The sequence below is a fragment of the Nerophis lumbriciformis genome, linkage group LG28, assembly GCF_033978685.3.
Source record: "Nerophis lumbriciformis linkage group LG28, RoL_Nlum_v2.1, whole genome shotgun sequence".
Taxonomy (NCBI): Eukaryota; Metazoa; Chordata; class Actinopteri; order Syngnathiformes; family Syngnathidae; genus Nerophis; species Nerophis lumbriciformis.
The window spans coordinates 20,848,618-20,869,157 of NC_084575.2; the positions used below are offsets into that span (position 1 = coordinate 20,848,618).

Below are 20,540 nucleotides of genomic sequence, written 5' to 3' on the forward strand. Positions count from 1 at the left end.
GCTATATAAATAAACATTGATTGATTGATTGATAATTTGCAGACTATAATTACTGGTTTGCAAAAAATATTTTTAACCCAAAGAGGTGAAATTAGATAATCTCCCATGGCACACCAGACTGTATCTCACAGTGGTTGAAAAACACTGTATTACACAACTTGAATTCTTCTTCTAAAGATATTATTTAAACAAATATGTGGATTTTAAGTCATTTTCCAAGATGTTATTAATAATTTTAAGTCAATAATCCAATGGGATAACCTAGGTTCCACTTTCAGAAATCGACTTTCATTTAATTATTTTTATTAGAATACATCTTAATACTGTCAGCTTCAGATTCTGTAACCACCATTTTGTCCTACACCGCCCCCAAGTGTCAGATCCGCAAAGCGCACCCTGGCCCCGGTGGCCTCTACGTCACCAAAGTGCGACGCATAGCAAAAACAGCGCCACATTTTTTTCCTAGCGCCGAATAATTTCCGACATATTCAGATCAATACATCTGTCAAGTCGGAGACTAACAAACACTGGGTATGTATATTACTCGAAAAATATGTATGGCGTACCGATAAATGTTGTATTTTGATAGAATTGCCTGCGGGAAACTAACCGGTTGTGTGGAAGGTTCCCCAACACTAAGCTAGCTAACGTTAGCCAGCGCTGTATTTCTTTCTTTCTTTCTTTCTTTCTTTCTTTAGTTTATTTCGAACATGAACACACTTACAGCATAATACATCACACAATTTCATATCAATCACTTTACATCATGTCTGAAAAGGAGTAGGAAGAAGCAAAACTTATTTTATCCTACCCCTTTCCCACTTCAGAGCGTTCACAAATATATACATCATGTACTGACCTTTTTATAATAGAATGACATCTGTGAATTAGTATATACAACAGTTTTGTAATAAATAATTAATTAATACAGTCATTATTAACATGTGACATTTATCGCGATATAACGCGTCATAAACTCACATTTCGTTATGCGCACGCATAAAACCCACGCATGTCATGTAATTAATCATATTAGAGTATTGAAGTCGTCGTTGTTGTTAACATTTGTTCAAATGCACTTTTACGAAAGAAGATATCTACATGCAACAAGAATGACCGGGGGCCGAGTGAAAGTGAAAATAGAAGTCTGTGGCAATGTGTACATATCCTACCAAGTGAGACCTACACTGTTTCAATGTACATTACTCTGATTATGCAATTGTTGATCACTGAAGTGCTGATATCACATCCCACCCCCCGTATTGTAAATAATTCAATGTATATACTCTGATGTAAGGCTGAAACGACGCGTCGACGTAGTCGACGTCATCGATTACGTAAATACGTCGACGCCGTTTTTGTGCGTCGACGCGTCACATACCTTATTTCCGTGAATAGCCTCAGGGGCGCTAATTAATTTAAAACCTCTTCTCACTCCTGCGCTTACCAAAAGGCGTGGGGTAAATTTAGGCCTGCGCTTATAAATTTGAGTGATGTAAGGATACCATCATGAAAAGCACATTTAATAAAAAAAACGTTATTATGGTCTTACCTTTACTTATAAATGAGTATTCTGATCAAAAGCATCGATAACTTGTTTATAGAAGTCTTCCTTATCTTTCTTCAGTTTTAAAAGTCTCTCTGTCTCGATGGAGATATTCCTTTAATTGTTACCTCCTGCTTCGATTGAAAGTCCAGTTTAGAAAACTGTTTTATTTTAGATATGTAATCCTCCATGTTAAAAGTGCAAGCAAACGATCGCTGCTCACTCTTGTTGCTTGTTGTCTTCTTCTGCAGCATCGGTCTTCTGCAGTACCGGTAGTCGCAAGAAGGATCACTAGCGCCCTCTACCACCAGGAGGCGGGAGTCATTTAATGACTCATATTTGACACACGCAGCTACGGTATATTAATAAAACATAGCTGCTTACTGTTCTTTTTAGCATATTCAATAGCTTGGACCTTAAATCCTACTGAATAGCTCTTAATCTTCTTCCCTTTATGCGATTTCAAATGATTGAAATCAGCCTCCTCCATTTTGAAAATGATGACTCGTGACGTGACGAGTTTGACCCGGCGGAAGTTCTAGGCATATGCTAATTATTTTGCGAAACAAGTTTGACCCGGCGTAAATCCTGAGCCGTCGGTAATGCTAAGCATGCACTAATTATTTTGCGAAACGAGTTTGACCCGGCAGTAATTCTAGGCATGCGAATACTATATACCCGGCGCCAATTCAAGGAAATACGCACTTTTTTGTATTGGATGTTTATCTTTATTTTTGCACATTTTAAAACAAAATAAGCAATACTTATACTTTTGAAATGCTTATACTATTGCAGAATATTAAGATTTGCACTGGATGTTTACTTTTATATTTGCACATTAAAAAGCAAATAAGCTACTTTTAATTTTGTTAAAACTGGCCTACATTTATTTTTTCATCTTCATTTTAAATTAAAAAAATAATCGGTAAAAGGAAAAATAATCTATAGATTAATTGAAAAAAATAATTATAGATTAACCGATTAATCAAAAAAATAATCTATAGATTAATCGATAGAAAAATAATCGTTAGCTGCAGCCTTACTCTGATGATTAACTTGTGTGATGACTGTATTATGCTGATAGTATATATTTGTACCATGAATTGATGTACTTGGACCCCGACTTAAACAAGTTGAAAAACTTATTCGGGTGTTACCATTTAGTGGTCAATTGTACGGAATATGTACTATACTGTGCAATCTACTAATAAAAGTTTCAATCAATCAATCAATCTCTTACCAGGCATAGATCGGGAATTACGGTAATGCACCATGAGTTTATTTGGCACAAACTCCGGGTTTGGAACAACGGGTACTGGTGTTTTTGGAAGCACAGCGGCTGACACACATAATCCCATGAAGGTAAACATCATACACTGTTTGGTTTTTTTTAAATTGAATTATTGTTGTTATTGTGGCAGACAGCTCAACACCTGACAATATGAAACTCAGTGATTTCTTTTTTTAAATGTCTGTTAGGATGTTGAAGTGACTTCCCCACCAGATGACAGCATTAGCTGCCTGGCTTTCAGTCCACCCACCATGCCAGGAAACTTTCTGATTGGAGGATCCTGGGCTAACGATGTAAGTAGAGATGTCCGATAACGGCTTTTTTGCCGATATCCGATATTCCGAAATTGTCCAACTCTTAATTACCGATTCCAATATCAAACGATACCGATATATACAGTCGTGGAATTAACACATTATTATGCCTAATTTTGTTGTGATGTCCCGCTGGATGCATTAAACAATGTAACACGGTTTTCCAAAATAAATCCACTAAAGTTATGGAAAAAAATGCCAACATGGCACTGCCATATTTATTATTGAAGTCACGAAGTGCATTATTTTTTTTAACATGCCTCAAAACAGCAGCTTGGAATTTGGGACATGCTCTCCCCGAGAGAGCATGAGGAGGTTGTTGGAGGCAGGGTTGAGGTGGGGGGGATAGGGGGTAGCGGGGGGTGTATATTGTAGCCTCCCGAAAGAGTTAGTGCTGCAAGGGGTTCTGGGTATTTGTTCTGTTGTGTTTATGTTGTGTTACGGTGCGGATGTTCTCCCGAAATGTGTTTGTTATTCTTGTTTGGTGTGGGTTCACAGTGTGGCGCATATTTGTAACAGTGTTAAAGTTGTTTATACGGCCACCCTCAGTGTGACCTGTATGGCTGTTGACCAAGTATGCTTGGCATTCACGTGTGTGTGTGAAAAACCGTAGATATTATGAGATTGGGCCGGCACGCAAAGGCAGTGCCTTTAAGGTTTATTGGCGCTCTGTATTTCTCCCTACGTCCGTGTACCACTCCGTACAGCGGCGTTTTAAAAAGTCATAAATTTTACTTTATTAAAACAGATACCGATAATTTCCAATATTACATTTTAAAGCATTTATCGGCCGATAATATCGTCAGTCCGATATTATTGGACATTTCTAGATGTAAGTATATTTTGGCACAAAAGGCGTTATATTTGAGGTGTGAGGCAGGTTTTGATTGTTGTCACAGTCATCCCTCGCCACATCCATCCATTTTCTACCGCTTGTCCCTTTCGGGGTCGCGGGGGTTGCTGGAGCCTATCTCAGCTGCATTCGGGCGGTAGGCAGGGTACACCCTCGGACCAGTCGCCACCTCATCACAGGGCCAACACAGATAGACAACATTCACACATTAGGGACCATTTGGTGTTGCCAATCAACCTATCCCCAGGTGCATGTCTTTGGCATACTTGCCAACGCTCCCGATTTTCCCGGGAGACTCCCGAATTTCAGTGCCCCTCCCGAAAATTTCCCGGGGCGACCATTCTCCCGAATTTCTCCTGATTTCCACCCGGACAACAATATTGGGGGCGTGCCTTAAAGGCACTGCCTTTAGCGTCCTCTCTCACCTGAAAAGGAGACTATTATATATGTCTCCGTTATCCATAGGTTTATCTGTAACCCATAAAGTAAGCAGGCACGGAGCTATTTCTCAGCGTGTGTTTATTCCAGCCGGCACGTTAATACACTGACACACAACATCCGGATTCCCATCATGCATTGCTTCAAAACTACGGCAAGTAGTAATGTCCAAAAACATAATAGAGACGAAGCAGAAGAACGAAGAAGAGACATGGCGACGATGAGTAAGAAGAAGAAGTACGCTTGCAAGTTCCAAAATGATTGGAAAAAATTATTTCATCCAGGACAGCTCGAATGGAAAGGGGTATGCTGCCTGCAAATTTTGTAGATCAGACTTCTCCATTGAACACGGTGGCCGAACGGATATACTCATTCATGAACGGATTATTTGTATATATAAGAAATACTTTAAAATATATACACCCCCCTCACAATACGCAGGCCCTGGGTTTGATCCTGGGCTCAGGATCTTTCTTTGTGGAGTTTGCATGTTCTCCCCGTGACTGCGTGGGTTCCCTCCGGTCTATCTGTGTTGGACCTGCGATAAGGTGGTAACTTGTCCAGAGTGTACCCCACCTTCTGTCCAAATGCAGCTGGGATAGGCTCCAGCCACCCCTCGCGACCCTGAGGGGGACAAACGCTCGAAAATGGATGGATGGATTTTGGTTGACATTTACTGTAATTTATTCGTAAAATGTTGAGGAAACTAAATCAATTTAGATGACTAAAATACATATTTTTCAACAGACTATGACTAAAACTGAATTAAAAAAACACTGTCAAAATTAATACTTGTTGATAATACAGCAAGCTAGCGTCTAATCACAATATGAAGCTGCTTCTAAATCAGTAATTCTCCTCCTTGGTGGCGAATAAACTGCATTTCTATCAGTAGGAAAATAGAGGACAACAAATAGCTAAACAAGCTACTCTACAAACCCCGTTTCCATATGAGTTGGGAAATTGTGTTAGATGTAAATATATACGGAATACAATGATTTGCAAATCACTTTCAACCCATATTCAGTTGAATATGCTACAAAGACAACATATTTGATGTTCAAACTGATAAACTTTTTTTTTTTTTTTCAAATAATCATTAACTTTAGATTTGATGCCAGCAACACGTGACAAAGAAGTTGGGAAAGGTGGCAATAAATACTGATAAAGTTGAGGAATGCTCATCAAACACTTATTTGGATCATCCCACAGGTGAACAGGCTAATTGGGAACAGGTGGGTGCCATGATTGGGTATAAAAGTAGATTCCATGAAATGCTCAGTCATTCACAAACAAGGATGGGGTGAGGGTCACCACTTTGTCAACAAATGCGTGAGCAAATTGTTGAACAGTTTAAGAAAAACCTTTCTCAACCAGCTATTGCAAGGAATTTAGGGATTTCACCATCTACGGTCCGTAATATCATCAAAGGGTTCAGAGAATCGATATCAGTGTGTAAAGGATATCACCACATGGGCTCAGGAACACTTCAGAAACCCACTGTCAGTAACTACTGTTGGTCGCTTCATCTGTAAGTGCAAGTTAAAACTCTCCTATGCAAGGCGAAAAACGTTTATCAACAACACCCAGAAACGCCGTCGGCTTCGCTGGGCCTGAGCTCATCTAAGATGGACTGATACAAAGTAGAAAAGTGTTCTGTAGTCTGACGAGTCCATATCTCAAATTGTTTTTGGAAACTGTGGACGTCGTGTCCTCAGGACCAAAGAGGAAAAGAACCATCCGGATTGTTATAGGCGCAAAGTTGAAAAGTCAGCATGTGTGATGGTATGGGGGTGTATTAGTGCCCAAGACATGGGTAACTTACACATCTGTGAAGGCGCCATTAATGCTGAAAGGTACATACAGGTTTTGGAGCAACCTATGTTGCCATCCAAGCAACGTTACCATGGACGCCCCTGCTTATTTCAGCAAGACAATGCCAAGCCACGTGTTAAATCAACGTGGCTTCATAGTAAAAGAGTGCGGGTACTAGATTGACCTGCCTGTAGTCCAGACCTGTCTCCCATTGGAAATGTGTGGCGCATTATGAAGCCTAAAATACCACAACAGAGACCCCCGGACTGTTGAACAACTTAAGCTGTACATCAAGCAAGAATGGGAAATAATTCCACCTGAAAAGCTTCAAAAATTGGTCTCCTCAGTTCCCAAACGTTTACTGAGTGTTGTTAAAAGAAAAAGTGATGTAACACAGTGGTGAACATGCCCTTTCCCAACTACTTTGGCACGTGTTGCAGCCATGAAATTCTAAGTTAATTATTATTTGCAAAAAAAAAAAAAAAAAGTTTATGAGTTTGAACATCAAATATCTTGTCTTTGTAGTGCATTAAATTGAATTTGGGTCGAAAAGGATTTGCAAATCATTGTATTCCGTTTATATTTACATCTAACACAATTTCCCAACTCATATGGAAACAGGGTTTTTACACTCAAAGCAAATCAAACCACTTAGAGCTCTCTTGAATGTAAACAAAGGCGAACGGATCGGTACAAATATTGTCAGTGATAATACAAAGTATAGTTTTTTGTCAGTAATAATACAAAGCATAGTATCAGTTAATGGTCAGTACTACTTGTGATAATATTTTTTATTATCACAAAATTTAATTTTTTTGCTTGTATTTGTTATTGTTTATAGACAGCAAGATAAGAGCCATTAGTATTTTTTAGCTTTTGCTTAATTATATTGCACTGTTGACTTATTTTGTATGTGCAGAAATCATTTGAATATTTAATTGATATTGTTGTATTGCCATCCTGTGTTTTTGTGTGCTTATAATTGTGATCAAAAACAGAACCATTCAATGATCTTGGAAAAAATATCAGCATTAGTATAGTTAATACTGGCCCCATAGCTACTTGGTATTGGTTCAATATCCACATTTGTAGTACCGCTCAAAATAAATATAAAGTAGTCAAATAACTGAAGAAAAATGTTTATTAAATTTTAACATGAGTGTAGATTAATTTTCATTACAGATGAAAGTAATCAACATTTACCAGTAAATGAACAAGTAGAATAATAATAGTTTTGGGGAAATAATACAACTGGAAATGACCAAATATGTTACCGCATGTGTCAGCGGCTAAATTAGGAGCCTTTTTACCGGTAACCTTTTTTGAAATGGTTCTATTATCATTTATATGCCAAATAATATGATATATATCAGTATTGAACGAGGCTGCAATATATATCCCAATATACGTTTCAGCTGCAACTGTAACGTGATATAGCAATAAGAAAATTAACTTTTGTTATCTACATCAGGTGCGGTGCTGGGAAGTACAAGATAATGGGCAAACTGTGCCCAAAGCCCAACAGATGCACACAGGCCCAGTGTTAGACGCATGCTGGAGTGATGTAAGCCTCATCATACAATATGCTGAGTACATGTACTGTACAATACTTTCATGGGTAACATAATGGTCCCCTTTTCCAGGATGGGAGTAAAGTTTTTACAGCTTCATGTGACAAGACAGCCAAGATGTGGGACCTTAACAGTAATCAAGCGATGCAGATTGCACAAGTAGTTTGAGAACATTTGGACTCAATATGTAGGCAGTTTTTAAAATATATTTTTCATTTTGGTTCACAGCACGATGGCCCAATCAAATCAATCCACTGGATAAAAGCCCCTAACTACAGCTGTATCATGACTGGCAGCTGGGACAAAACACTGAAGGTACTTGTGTCAGCATGCAGTACGTTTTAGACATAATGGACATGGCGTCGTATGGGACATCATTTTGATTTTTTTATTCCAGTTCTGGGACACCCGCTCTCCCAATCCTATGATGTCTCTACAGATGCCAGAGAGATGTTATTGTGCAGATGTTGTACGTAGGGTTTTGCAATATATTTCTAACTCCCACCTGTTGAGAAGGATTGTCATATTAATACCGTCGTTATTTGGTTTTGCAGGTGTACCCCATGGCGGTGGTGGCCACAGCTGAGCGAGGCCTGATTGTGTACCAGTTGGAGAACCAGCCCTCTGAATTCATCAGACTTGAATCGCCCCTTAAACATCAGGTGAATACTTGGAATGTATTTTTTTTGTCATATTAATATCCCACTGTTGAAAGTATTTTGATGTGCAGTATTTCTTCAATTTCAAAATGTAGTGTTATGAACACACAATTCTCTTTCAATCTAATGTGGATTGTAGCACCGCTGTGTAGCCATATTCAAAGATAAACAGAACAAGCCAACTGGATTTGCACTGGGAAGCATCGAAGGTCGTGTTGCCATCCATTATATAAACCCCCCAAACCCGTAAGCATCAAAATAAAAACGGTATCATTATTAATGAATTGAAGCTTTCTTAATGCTGACTTACTGTTTATCTTTTATTTTCTTTCAGACCCAAGGATAACTTCACCTTCAAGTGCCACAGGTCTAATGGGACCAACACAACCACTCCACAGGACATCTATGCTGTAAGATTTCAACTTTATTGTGTATTTTCTTGTGTCTTATATATCATAGAGTGCTGTTTCTTAACCCTTGTTCAGAGCCATCTATAGAGTACAGCCAACTTAGTTTAAAAGTTGGCCCAAATCATGGCGCCCTGTAGTCACATGAGGGGATTTTGACCAATCATTTAGGAGATTGTCTGGCCATACTGTTTCTGATTGGTCAAAAGACCCTCACGTGACTACAGGGAGCCATGTTTGTGACCAAATCTAAAACCAGGTTGTCCATACTCTCTCTATACAAAGCTCTGCAATAGTTGGGCCGCGAGCGCTCCCTAGAGCAGTGTTTTTCAACCTTTTTTAAACCAAGGCACATTTTCTGCGTTGAAAAAATCCGGAGGCACACCACCAGCAGAAATCACTAAAAAACGAAACTCAGTTGACAGTAAAAAGTCGTTGTCGCAATTGTTGGATATGACTTTATATCATAACCAAGCATGCATTACTATAGCCTTTGTCTCAAAATAGGTGTACTGTCACGACGTGTCACACCACGCCGTATAACTTTTTTGCTGTTTTCCTGTGTGTAGTGTTTTAGTTCTTGTCTTGCGCTCCTATTTTGGTGGCTTTTCCTCTTTTTTGGTATTTTCCTGTAGCAGTTTCATCCTTTGAGCGATATTTCCCGCATCGACTATGTTTTAACAATCAAGAATATTTCAGTTGTTTTTATCCTTCTTTGTGGGGACATTGTTGATTGTCATGTCATGTTCGGATGTACATTGTGGACGCCGTCTTTGCTCCGCAGTAAGTCTTTGCTGTCGTCCAGCATTCTGTTTTTGTTTACTTTGTAGCCAGTTCAGTTTTAGTTTTGTTCTGCATAGCCATCCCTAAACTTCAATGCCTTTTCTTAGGGACACTCAACTTTTGTTTATTTTTGGTTGAAGCATTAGATACCTTTTTACCTGCACGCTGCCTCCCGCTGTTTCCGACAAAGCAATTAGCTACCGGCTGCCACCTACTGATATGGAAGAGTATTACACAGTGACTCTGCCGAGCTCTAGACAGCACCGACACTCAACAACACATCATTTGCAGACTATAATTACTGGTTTGCAAAAAATATTTTTAACCCAAATAGGTGAATTTAGATAATCTCCCACGGCACACCAGACAGTATCTCACGGCACACTAGTGTGCAAAAACACTGCCCTAGAGGGCCACAAAAAATATCTGTTTTCCAGCCGTGGTCTCTTTGGGCCGCAGCGGTACTCAGTTGTAATACACTTTTCTACCACTTGTGGCAATAATCACTCTAAAACAAACAGAAGAAGTCTGGAGCTAAAGTCATACAGAAGTTTATGAAGCGCAAAAATTATGACTAAAGTGGCAAAGCTGTATTTTCATTTGCACTTAAATTTCATTATGAAACATATATTTATATTAATATTTATTAATTTAGTTAGAATGTATTTATTTTACCGCTTTGTAATTGTATCTACATTTATTTGTCATGAGTTTTTGAGTCGTTTGTTTTGCAGAATATTTGATTAGTATTTATTTTTGTAATCAGCCTATGTTCATATTTGAGTGGGCCCCAGGCCCCTCTGTTGTGGAAAATTTGGGCCCCAAAGTCTGAAAGGTTTGTAACCCCTGTCTAGGGCTGCAGCTAACGATTATTTTTCTATCGATTAATCTATAGATTATTTTTTCGATTAGTCGGTTAATCTATAGATTATTTTTTTCGATTAATCTATAGATTATTTTTCCTTTTACCGATTTTTTTTTTTATTTAAAATGAAGAGGAAAAAATAAATGTAGGCCAGTTTTTTCAAAAGGCATGGCTTTTATTTACAAAAAAAAAAGTATGGCCACTCAGTCAACATTGACAACAACATGACAAAATATTCTGTAACAATGTAAACATTTAAAACTTTTAACATTTAACAAAATTAAAAGTAGCTTATTTGCTTTTTAATGTGCAAATATAAAAGTAAACATCCAGTGCAAATCTTAATATTCTGGAATAGTATAAGCATTTAAAAAGTAAAAGTATTGCTTATTTTGCTTTAAAATGTGCAAAAATAAAGATAAACATCCAATACAAAAAAGTGCAAAACGGAAATATTCTGTAACAAGTGTAAACATTTCAACAAAAGTAAAAGTATTGCTTATTTGCTAAAATGTGAAAAAATAAAGCTAAACATCCAATACAGAAAAGTGTACAGTGTAAACATTTCAACAAAAGTAAAAGTATTGCTTATTTTGCTTAATAACACAACAATGATAGTAGGATTAAAGTGAAAGTTAATTGTTGGTTTGTACATAGTATATGTAACTGTTAATGTTGTAAAAGGTATTTGCACAACTAATTAACGTTAGCGTTTGTGACACGTCTTGTGCCGTGGGGTTCTTTCAGGACCGACAGACTGAACGCCAGACGGCTTTGCCAGGTTTACAATCTTTTAATTTTACACAGAGTCTTTTCTCTTCCAACTCTTTTCTCTTTCTTTCCTCGCTTTTCAGCTCCTCTTCCTCGCTCGCTCGTCGTCCCCTGTCTCTTGCGGCGTCGCTCCCGGCGCGCCCCGCCTCGCCGCTCGCTCGCCGCCGCCGCCTCTCCACAGCGTTAAAGAGGAGCGCGTCTTTGTAAACACTGAACAGGCACGCCAAACGCGCCTCTCAGAGCAAACGGTGCTTTAGTTTATGAATTTACAACGCAGATACAAATGACACATTCATGTTTTTGTGTAATAATGACAACGTATACGCACGCGGACGAATGACTTGTTGATGGTGATGGCAAGAACGCTGTCGGGGGTTTTCTTTTCAAATGTTCGTTCATAGCCGTTGTGCTGCTATGATAGGCCATTTCCGCTCGACACAGTGTGCATACAACAACATTATTAGGCCGTTTATTGAAATACTCCTTTGCACTCCAATGAAAGATAGCCCTCTTTATACTTAGTACTTTGAGGGCAAAAATTATTTCAACGAATAATAGATGGTTGTAAGTTTTAATTTTGTTTAGTTATTGTGTACAATTGACTTTTCTTTTGCTCAAACAGTGGTATGAAATACAAGAGAAGGAACTAATTTAAATATTGTTAATGTTGTTAAACTGTCAATAACAGGTACCATAGATTAATTGAAACATTTACAGTTAATACATGTGATTAGTATTGGCCAACCTCACTAAGGGATGATAGAAATCCGCAGCAACAATTCCTGATTCATAATGAATACCTCTAACGTTCTAAAAGCAAAGCTCCATGGATGGGAATGTTGACTGGATGGTCAGTCAACTAGCCCGAAAATTAAAACAATGTATTCTTTGGGTTTTGTTATTTTCTTTTGCCAGGTCAACGCCATCTCCTTTCATCCTGTTCACGGAACTTTGGCAACTGTAGGCTCAGATGGACGCTTCAGCTTTTGGGACAAAGATGCCCGCACCAAGTTGAAGACGTCAGAGCAGCTTGATCAGCCCATTACAGCCTGCTGCTTCAACCACAATGGCAACATCTTTGCATATGCTTCTAGCTACGACTGGTCTAAGGTAAGATGTCTTGAACCGACTAAAAGGAAAATTCTAGGAAAACTGCACTTTTTGGGGAGGATTTTGCCCATCATCCACAATCCCTATGCGAGGCATGAACATGTCTTTCTCTTTTTTGTGTGTTCTAAATAGTTTGAAAAAAAAACTAGTATGAAGCGGGTCACAATGCAGATAATTGGGATTATTCTATTCAACCTATATGTTAATATTAACCATGTTATAGCAACCTTATTATTGTAAGAACTAACAACAAAGAACTACTTTTCTGGTGCCAAGACACATCACCTTGCTCATACTGCTCCTCTAACCACTGGAGAGTAGCCAGCTACTAGCTAGCTTGAGCTGCTAATAACGTTTGCGACCTGCTATGAAGTAAAGAAGATGAAGCTTGAGCTGCTTCTGTTGCTGCTGTGTTGTTTTTGAGTTAGTAAAAAATATTGCTAGATTATAAATCATGCATTTTACATGCAGTACCACTAAGCCGAGATGTTGGTCAACTTTTAAAATCCACACGCTATCAACTAGAAACTACTATATATGGCTCTCAACAAATGGAACTCATAAGATCCAATACTGTCGCATTTTTTATCTGAGGAGTGAGGATTATTCTGAATTTAACAGTTTAAGGAGAGCAGCCCTTTGAGACACTCGTGATTTAGGGCTATATAAGTAAACATTGATTGATTGAGAGCAAAAGCGCATCCCAGTGAGAGCAGACTGAAAGTCTCTGATTTTTGTTCTTCTTTGAAACGTTTAGCAATAGTGCTACATGATAACGCGCCAAAGCTCTCACAAAGTCTTCCATTAGTGGTGGCAAACACAGAAAGTAGTTTCTTCGATGTTGTATTTGACGGACGTAGCGTCAGTTTCTAGCACCCTGGAAATAAGTTACGGTCAATGTTCCCTCTAATTTTTCATGTGTGTGAGCAAACGCAAAAACTCCCTGAGCATTCAGTGGAGCCCATGTGAGCAACATCAGACGTGCACACTGTGGCTACACCAGCAGCACACCTGTCCCAAACCTGACTAAATAACAAGTTCAATCTCCATTAATCCATCCATTTTCTACCGCTTGTCCCTTTCGGGGTCGCGGGGGGTGCTGGAGCCTATCTCAGCTGCATTCGGGCGGAAGGCGGGGTACACCCTGGACAAGTCCCCATCTCATCGCAGGGCCAACACAGATAGACAGACAACATTCTCTTATTATTATAATCAAATGACAGCAGTCATTTCCATGAGATTGTTTTCTAATATATGTGTTTAGGCCCACTTACAATGACAATAACAAAATATATTGTTTTTCATGAACTGTGTACTTGTATTGTTTGTCTGGGTGGAGGTCCTGCTTTGGAAATAATTTGTGCCCCTTTCAGACATTGCATTTAGTTCCCATTAAAACATTCACATGTTGCACAATGAGATGTAAGCAGGGGATCATGTGTACATTCCTGCAACTTCCTGTTTGTAAAAAATATATTTTTATTAGTATTTATTTAATATACTAACAGCATTTCATGATTAATATTTATAAATTAAGATTCCTAATAAATGACACTAGAATAAGCACACATTTGATTGGTAAATCATAGTGTAACGACCTGGAATTACACTTTATGTGTGGTGTTGGAGTTGTCCGACTTTTTGTGTAGCTGTAAACGCATCACTGGCTAAGTTCCATATGTGCATGTGTTGGCGCAAGTGAGAAAGAGCGAGCGGCTCCTGTTGATATAACAAAGTTGCTTTTGGTCTGGTTTGTACTGCAGAAAATGACCACTTTTGCTAGATATAATTTTTTTTACTAATGTTTGGTGATGTGTTTATGGCCGACAATAAAGAGTTTTGCTCAGTAAAGTGATCGATGGAATTCATGTCCTCAAAGCGTCTCGACAGACGTTACAATATTTGAACAATGATGACGAAAACTGTTTTCTCTGTCGTGTCCGTGTGTGTAAAATTGTTATGCGCTTATTTTTTTTATTTGATTTTGTGCGTGGCATAGATTTGCCGTGCGCAGAGGATGCTTGAGCAGTGCGCAATTGCACAGGCGCGCACCTTAGAGGGAACGTTGGTTACGGTAAAATGACAAATACTGCAAATATTACATGTTATCATGAATGTGCCTGTTACTGCATAACATACATACTTAATGTGTATACAAAAACATTGGGGGGATTTTTTTTATGTTTTAAAGGTCTTTATAGGCCAAATAGATAGTAACCCCTTGGAGGGTAAAAAAAAAAATCAGATTAAGTGCGATTTTTATTTGTAACAATTCTTAATCGATTCAAAAAAGTCTAAAATAAATATTTTCTATCTGTTCTGTCCAGCCATTATATAGTTGATGTAGATGCCCATATTTGCTGTACAGATTTACTTTAGAAAAGAGAAGTGTTGGATACTTCTCCTGTTGTCTTATTTGTATTTCCATCCATCCATTGTCTACTGCTTGTCTATTTGACTTCATTAAATGTTTGGGAAGCATTTTATTTATTTAAAAAAAAAAAAAAAAAAACGTTTTCTTTTTATTAATGTAAAAATGTATCAGATCTGTTTATCTCTTTTATGAATGGATGTTAATCCTTGAACTGGCATCCAATGTTATTAAAAGTTATAGATTTTGAATCGAGAATCGTTTTGAATGGAGAATCCATTCTGAATATAATCGTTACTCCAAAGAATCGAATCGTTTCGTGCACAAAGATTCACGCCGTAATATCCCCATTACATGCATTGTTAGGCAGCTCATACTATAGTTTTTTTTTGTTTTTACTGTAAAGACCGCACAGACATGGGAAAGACATATGTTTGTGCATGAATATATATATATATGTATATATATATATATATATATATATATATATATATATATATATATATATATATATATATATATATATATATATACTATATATATATATATATATATATATACATATATACTGTACATATATATATATATATATCCATCATCCATCCATATATATACATATATACTGTACATATATATATATATATATCCATCATCCATCCATATATATATATATATGTATGTATGTATATATGTATGTGTGTGTATATATGTATATATATATATATATATACATACATATACACATATACATACATACATATATATATATATATATATATATATATATATATATATATATATATATATATATATATATATGTATTTATGTGTGTGTATATATGTACCGTATGTGTATACATATATATATATATATATGTATGTATGTATTTGTTTTTAGTGCAGTTTTCCTCTAAAATGGTTATTTACTAATGTCACTAATGGGCACTTTCTCAGGGCCACGAGTACTACAACCCCCAGAAGAAGAACTACATCTTTTTGAGGAATGCTGCAGAGGAGCTGAAGCCTCGGAACAAGAAATGGTGAGAGACAGAAAAATGATTGTCCATTAGCCGGGAGACCAAGTTCACCAAATGGGATCTGCAGCTCCTCGACGCACCTGTGGCTTACACTGGGCCTTTGCGAGCACCTAGGAGCCACTAGCGTGCATGGATATGGAAAGACACAAGTCACAGCTTGTACAAGTAGAGGTTTCTAGCGAACCTGTTTAGTGGGAATGGTTCTTTACTGAAGTGAGCTGAGTCACTTTAATGGCTTCTGTGGTTTCTGATGCTGCAGTCATAAAGCCTGCAGTTTTTTTGAAAAACTGTCTTTTTACTGAGCCTTAGCCTAGTGTGCTAAATGTTCAACAGATATGTATTCATGCAAATGCCTCGGATGTTAGATTTATGAAATCTTTGGAACATGGGCAAGCAATTATGTATAGCTGCACGATTTGGAGAAAAAACCTAATCGCGATTTTTCACTACAAAATTGCGATTGCGATTTAATTTGCGATTTTTATATTTTATACATAAAAATGCATAAAACTGTGAAAATAAAGAGTGAAGGAAGACATGTTAGTTTTAGACTCATAATCAACGTATTCCTGTCTCAAGGTGCCACACATTAGAACAATCTGCAATTATTTACTTTAACACATATTTGGCTTCATGCAGACAGAGCTTTTGTCTACATCATGCATGCTCCTAAACTGAATAATAAAAGCATTAAAAACTAAACGGTGTTTATATATAAGGTAATCATGATATGTTATAATAATGCAAACAACCATTTAAAAGGATATCAACTTTTATTTCTCATTGCTGTAGAATTGTTTACCATTGTGTAATTGGAAAGTAAATATTTTTAAATCCTAAATAAATAAACAAACAAAAAATAAAATTGACTAATTTTTGTAGGCAAACATTTGACTTAAATATTGAACATCTTAAAGTGCTTTTTTTCCAGTTTAAAAAATTAGATTAGAACGTGTCTTATTGTTTATTTCCATCATGTGCTCGTTCATCCTTGTTGATGGGCTCATATTGCCCATCTGATTTGAAGCTGAAATATTCCCACAACGGGACATTTGACTTTGCAATCAAATTTTTTTCCTCCTAATTTGTGTTACTTTGTGGCACTTCTCAGTGGCGAGTCGCGAGGCTCTCTGTACTGTGAGTGTGTTGGCGGCAGCGCTCCGCTCTAGTCTCCACCGAGACAAAGATTATGAATGACTGAAAAGATTGGTCACTGTTCAGTTAATTCCATTGTTAAATAAACGCGCTCAGGTGCTGGAAGCGATGCACAAAGTAAGACGTCTTTCTTCCTGTTTGAAATAGGAAATGAACAAATGCTAGGCTCTACAATTCTAATTGGCAAACAGGTCTGTCACTTAAATGCCGGTGACGGCGGGGGGAAATTATTATTATTTACCGCACTGATTAAAATCTCGATTTTGATTCCATTTCGATTAAACGTGCAGCTCTGTAGTTATATATTATTTAGAGTTGTCAAAATTAATCACAAAAAATGATCGCAATTATGAGCGTACTTAGATTATTCTTTCAATTTCTTTTGACCGTACAAGCTCTTTTACCTCAAAGGGGAGCTACACTTTTTATGGGATTTTGCCTATCGTTCACAATCATTTTGAGAGACAAGGTCACATGTCTTTTATTTTTATTAGGATTTTAAAGATGATAAAAAATGCTTGGAAGATGCGACTAATGGGAGTCACCATTGGAGCCTTTAAAGTCCTTTAACCTCTTAAGGCCCAAGCTGTTTGTTTACATGCTTTTTTTATTTCTCTTTGCTATTTGGGCTTATTGGACCCTAATTAGAATAAAAACTAAAAAATCATCTTTTGATATGATGTACTTAGACCATAAGTACACAAATGTGTACTTCATGTGTGACATGCTCATTTTTATTTTTACACTTTTTTCAAATTCCATTGTATGTTATACTCTTCTGACACCACCAGATAGCAGTATAAGTGTCCATTTGTCAGCATAAGACCCCAATTCAGTAGTGTACACAATTTTGGAAATAAGAGCTAAAAGGTGCTGTCAACACATGTGGTCACTAAGGCCTTTAGAGGTTAAGACAACTTCAAAACCCTCCATCAACGTTTCGTATACACACTGCAAGTCTATATATAATGTAGTAACAGACACGTTCATAACAATATGTAATAGGTTCAATATTTACCGTATTTTGGTCATTTTAATCAATGCCAAAATTGACTACTTTTGCGCATTGATTTCCATTGCCATGCAACGTACGTCCGTCTTCCAGTGTGTTCCTACTTCCGGATACAAAACACTTGTGTGTGTGCTAATCATGGCAGACTTGGTAACAAACAACAAAGACGACTATTTTTGGACTGAAAGAGGATTCACAACCTTATCTTTTTGAAGCTGAATAAACGGAGAATTAACTGCTACTTCTAGAAGCTGCAAAATGTGGAATTTGGAGATAAGCTATTGCGACATAAATGGCGTGCTCACCCCAAATAAACGAGAAAAATTATCCCTGACCAGCTGGACCCAGAAGACAACAGTCCGTCGAGTAAGTCACACTTTATATTGATCATGATACACGCAGCACGTCATGTGTGTATCATGACAGACAACGTATGTTGTCGAGCTAGCTGTCGACAAACAACATGAAATGTGGGCTAATACTTTACACTGTAATATGATTTTTCATGTTTTTCAGTCAGTACAGATTGGTGTCTTATCACATTGTGTTGTGTATTACAAACTCAAACGCGTTTTGCGCTTATGTAGAAGCTAGCTTATCTCTTGCCGTAGTTAGCTTTTACGGCTAATACCGGAGCCCGCCAATGTGTTACTACGCTAAAAAGAAAGCTCCTCAGTGTTCGCTCTTACAATAACAATGTCGCTACAGTTTGGTTATTATACATATGGAACGTAGATTTTGTTGAAGTTTTTATAATACTGTGGAAGTTGCTTCCTAGCAGTTCCACTGTAAACACGGCACAGGAGCCAAGCGTGCAGTTTTTAACAAAGTTTTTAATCCACATAGGTTTTATCAAGGTCTTTCTCCCGCAGAACGTGACTTTTCAGTCACGTCCGTATCCTCTCTCCCCCCTGCTCTCGGCCGCTCACTGTTAAAGACAACAGATGATTAGATTAACACGTACCACCTAGGAAATCTAATCACCTGTCAGCTGAGTCTCGCTGTCAGCACATGCCCCGCCTCCATCCGATGGTGCTAGTCCTCAGCACCACAGACAGAGGCGGTGACCTTTGCTCCTGCAGGCGCGCTGGCCACACCTCCCTCCACAAATGCATTTTGAAAGTGATTTAGCGGTAGAATAGATTGCTCCCATTAGCTGCCTTGCTAGCTACCTAGAACGAGCCGATTTTTACATGTGAGAATGCAAAAAAAAAATACTTTTGTCTTTTTGTCTCATAATGATTGCGAACGGAAATTTAAAAAAAAAAGTGCAGTTCCCCTTTAACCGCTACGTGGTCAGTGATCATATCAATGCATACGTCAGTACAAAAATTAGTGAAGAGACTGGTGTGTTTGCTGGCAAAGTTCACTCCAAAATACAGCCTTAGATAAAGCTGTTACCAAGTTTTGTGCAAATCAATGACATGCATTCAAGTAAAACGTTTAAAAACGTTCCTGGATGACATTCTGACAATAAAATTGCATTTTTGTACAAATATTGGGGTCTTTTCTTTAGCAAATTTGTAATTATGCAAACGAGTAATTACCTGTGAATTAATGCAAATTGTAAAATGTGATTACCGTGATCTTAATTTTTATTTAAAACAATCATTTGAAAGCCCTAATATAAAAAAAAGTCAAATAATAAATCCACTGTTATTTGCAGCTTTAAATTGTAAAGAGTAATATTGTATTGTCTTTGCTGTGCAAATTGAGACATCTATTCTCAAATAAACAGCCTACCCAAACTGTTATCTTTGACTGATTGCTTTTCCTCTCTTTTTTTTTTTTTCCTTTTTTAGATTTATCGTGCCAAGTCAGGTCTAGTGTGACGACCAGCTGCTTTAGTGTATGTAAACTCTTAAGAGAGACTCCTTCCCTTCGACAAACGCCTGGACCAGCTGCTGTGAGGCTGCTTCCTGCGCATGGACCAATCAGAAAGAAGCTTACCCAACCTGGCACTGATGACAGCTGCTTGATAACTGGTCGTATATGTTATCATTCACATGGACGGTTTATCATTCATTTAGATCTGGGTGGTTTTGTTAAATGTCTATTTTTTTTTTTTTTTACACATCTCCAAAGACTTTTAATTTGATGCCACTCTGTGATTTAGCTCCATGAATCCAATTTGAATGTAAAATAAACAATTAGTGAATGAGCACATGTTTGAACATGTTTATTGTAAACAAAGCCAATATTAGCTTCTAAGCGGCCTCATATTACAGACATCGTCTCATAATCGGATCATTTATTTTTGTTCCCGGTGCTTGTTTTAGTTAACCAGCAGATGGAGCATTTTGTCTTTGTAGCTGTCAACTGAAAAGTGTCAGCTGAAGTTAAAGAGCCTAGGAATAGGAAATGAGATCAAAGATATGTGATACATGTTAGAAGTCCTTTCTACCTAGAGATACACCGCTGGAAAAGGGGGGTGGGGATTGCCAAGAGGATATGAACAAGGTCACGGTGGCAGGCAACAAAGGCCATGTGTGAAAAGTGAACCAGTTCATTGAGCAGAGGGTGTGAATTAAATGCCATTTTA

The 20,540-nt window shown here is 37.6% G+C and overlaps 1 protein-coding gene across 4 annotated transcripts; it reads left to right on the forward strand.

Annotated features, from left to right (window-relative positions):
• Window positions 1-388: 388 nt before the first annotated feature.
• Window positions 389-20,164, forward strand: rae1 (ribonucleic acid export 1). 4 transcript variants are annotated; one of them, XM_061923839.2, is made up of 13 exons: window positions 389-531; window positions 2,790-2,908; window positions 3,026-3,130; window positions 7,729-7,821; window positions 7,901-7,987; window positions 8,057-8,143; window positions 8,226-8,297; window positions 8,383-8,490; window positions 8,627-8,733; window positions 8,822-8,897; window positions 12,229-12,423; window positions 15,749-15,834; window positions 19,801-20,164. In XM_061923839.2, coding segments are annotated over exons 2-13 (1,107 nt in total). In that variant the 5' UTR covers window positions 389-531; window positions 2,790-2,818; the 3' UTR covers window positions 19,802-20,164. The 4 variants fall into 4 exon arrangements, with proteins under 4 accessions (XP_061779823.1, XP_061779821.1, XP_072772693.1 ...); XM_072916592.1 differs by lacking the exon at window positions 19,801-20,164 and adding an exon at window positions 1,798-1,903 and having other exon boundaries at window positions 407-531; window positions 15,749-15,838; XM_061923837.2 differs by lacking the exon at window positions 19,801-20,164 and having other exon boundaries at window positions 15,749-15,838.
• The last annotated feature ends 376 nt before the right edge of the window (window positions 20,165-20,540 follow it).

Excerpts from the sequence above, each read along its gene's own strand:
- rae1 (XM_061923837.2), top strand. The coding sequence starts at position 2,819 with ATGAGTTTATTTGGCACAAACTCCGGGTTTGGAACAACGGGTACTGGT. Across the intron at positions 7,988-8,056 it reads AAGCGATGCAGATTGCACAA|CACGATGGCCCAATCAAATC; the intron begins GTAGTTTGAGAA and ends TTTGGTTCACAG. Across the intron at positions 8,898-12,228 it reads CTCCACAGGACATCTATGCT|GTCAACGCCATCTCCTTTCA; the intron begins GTAAGATTTCAA and ends TTCTTTTGCCAG.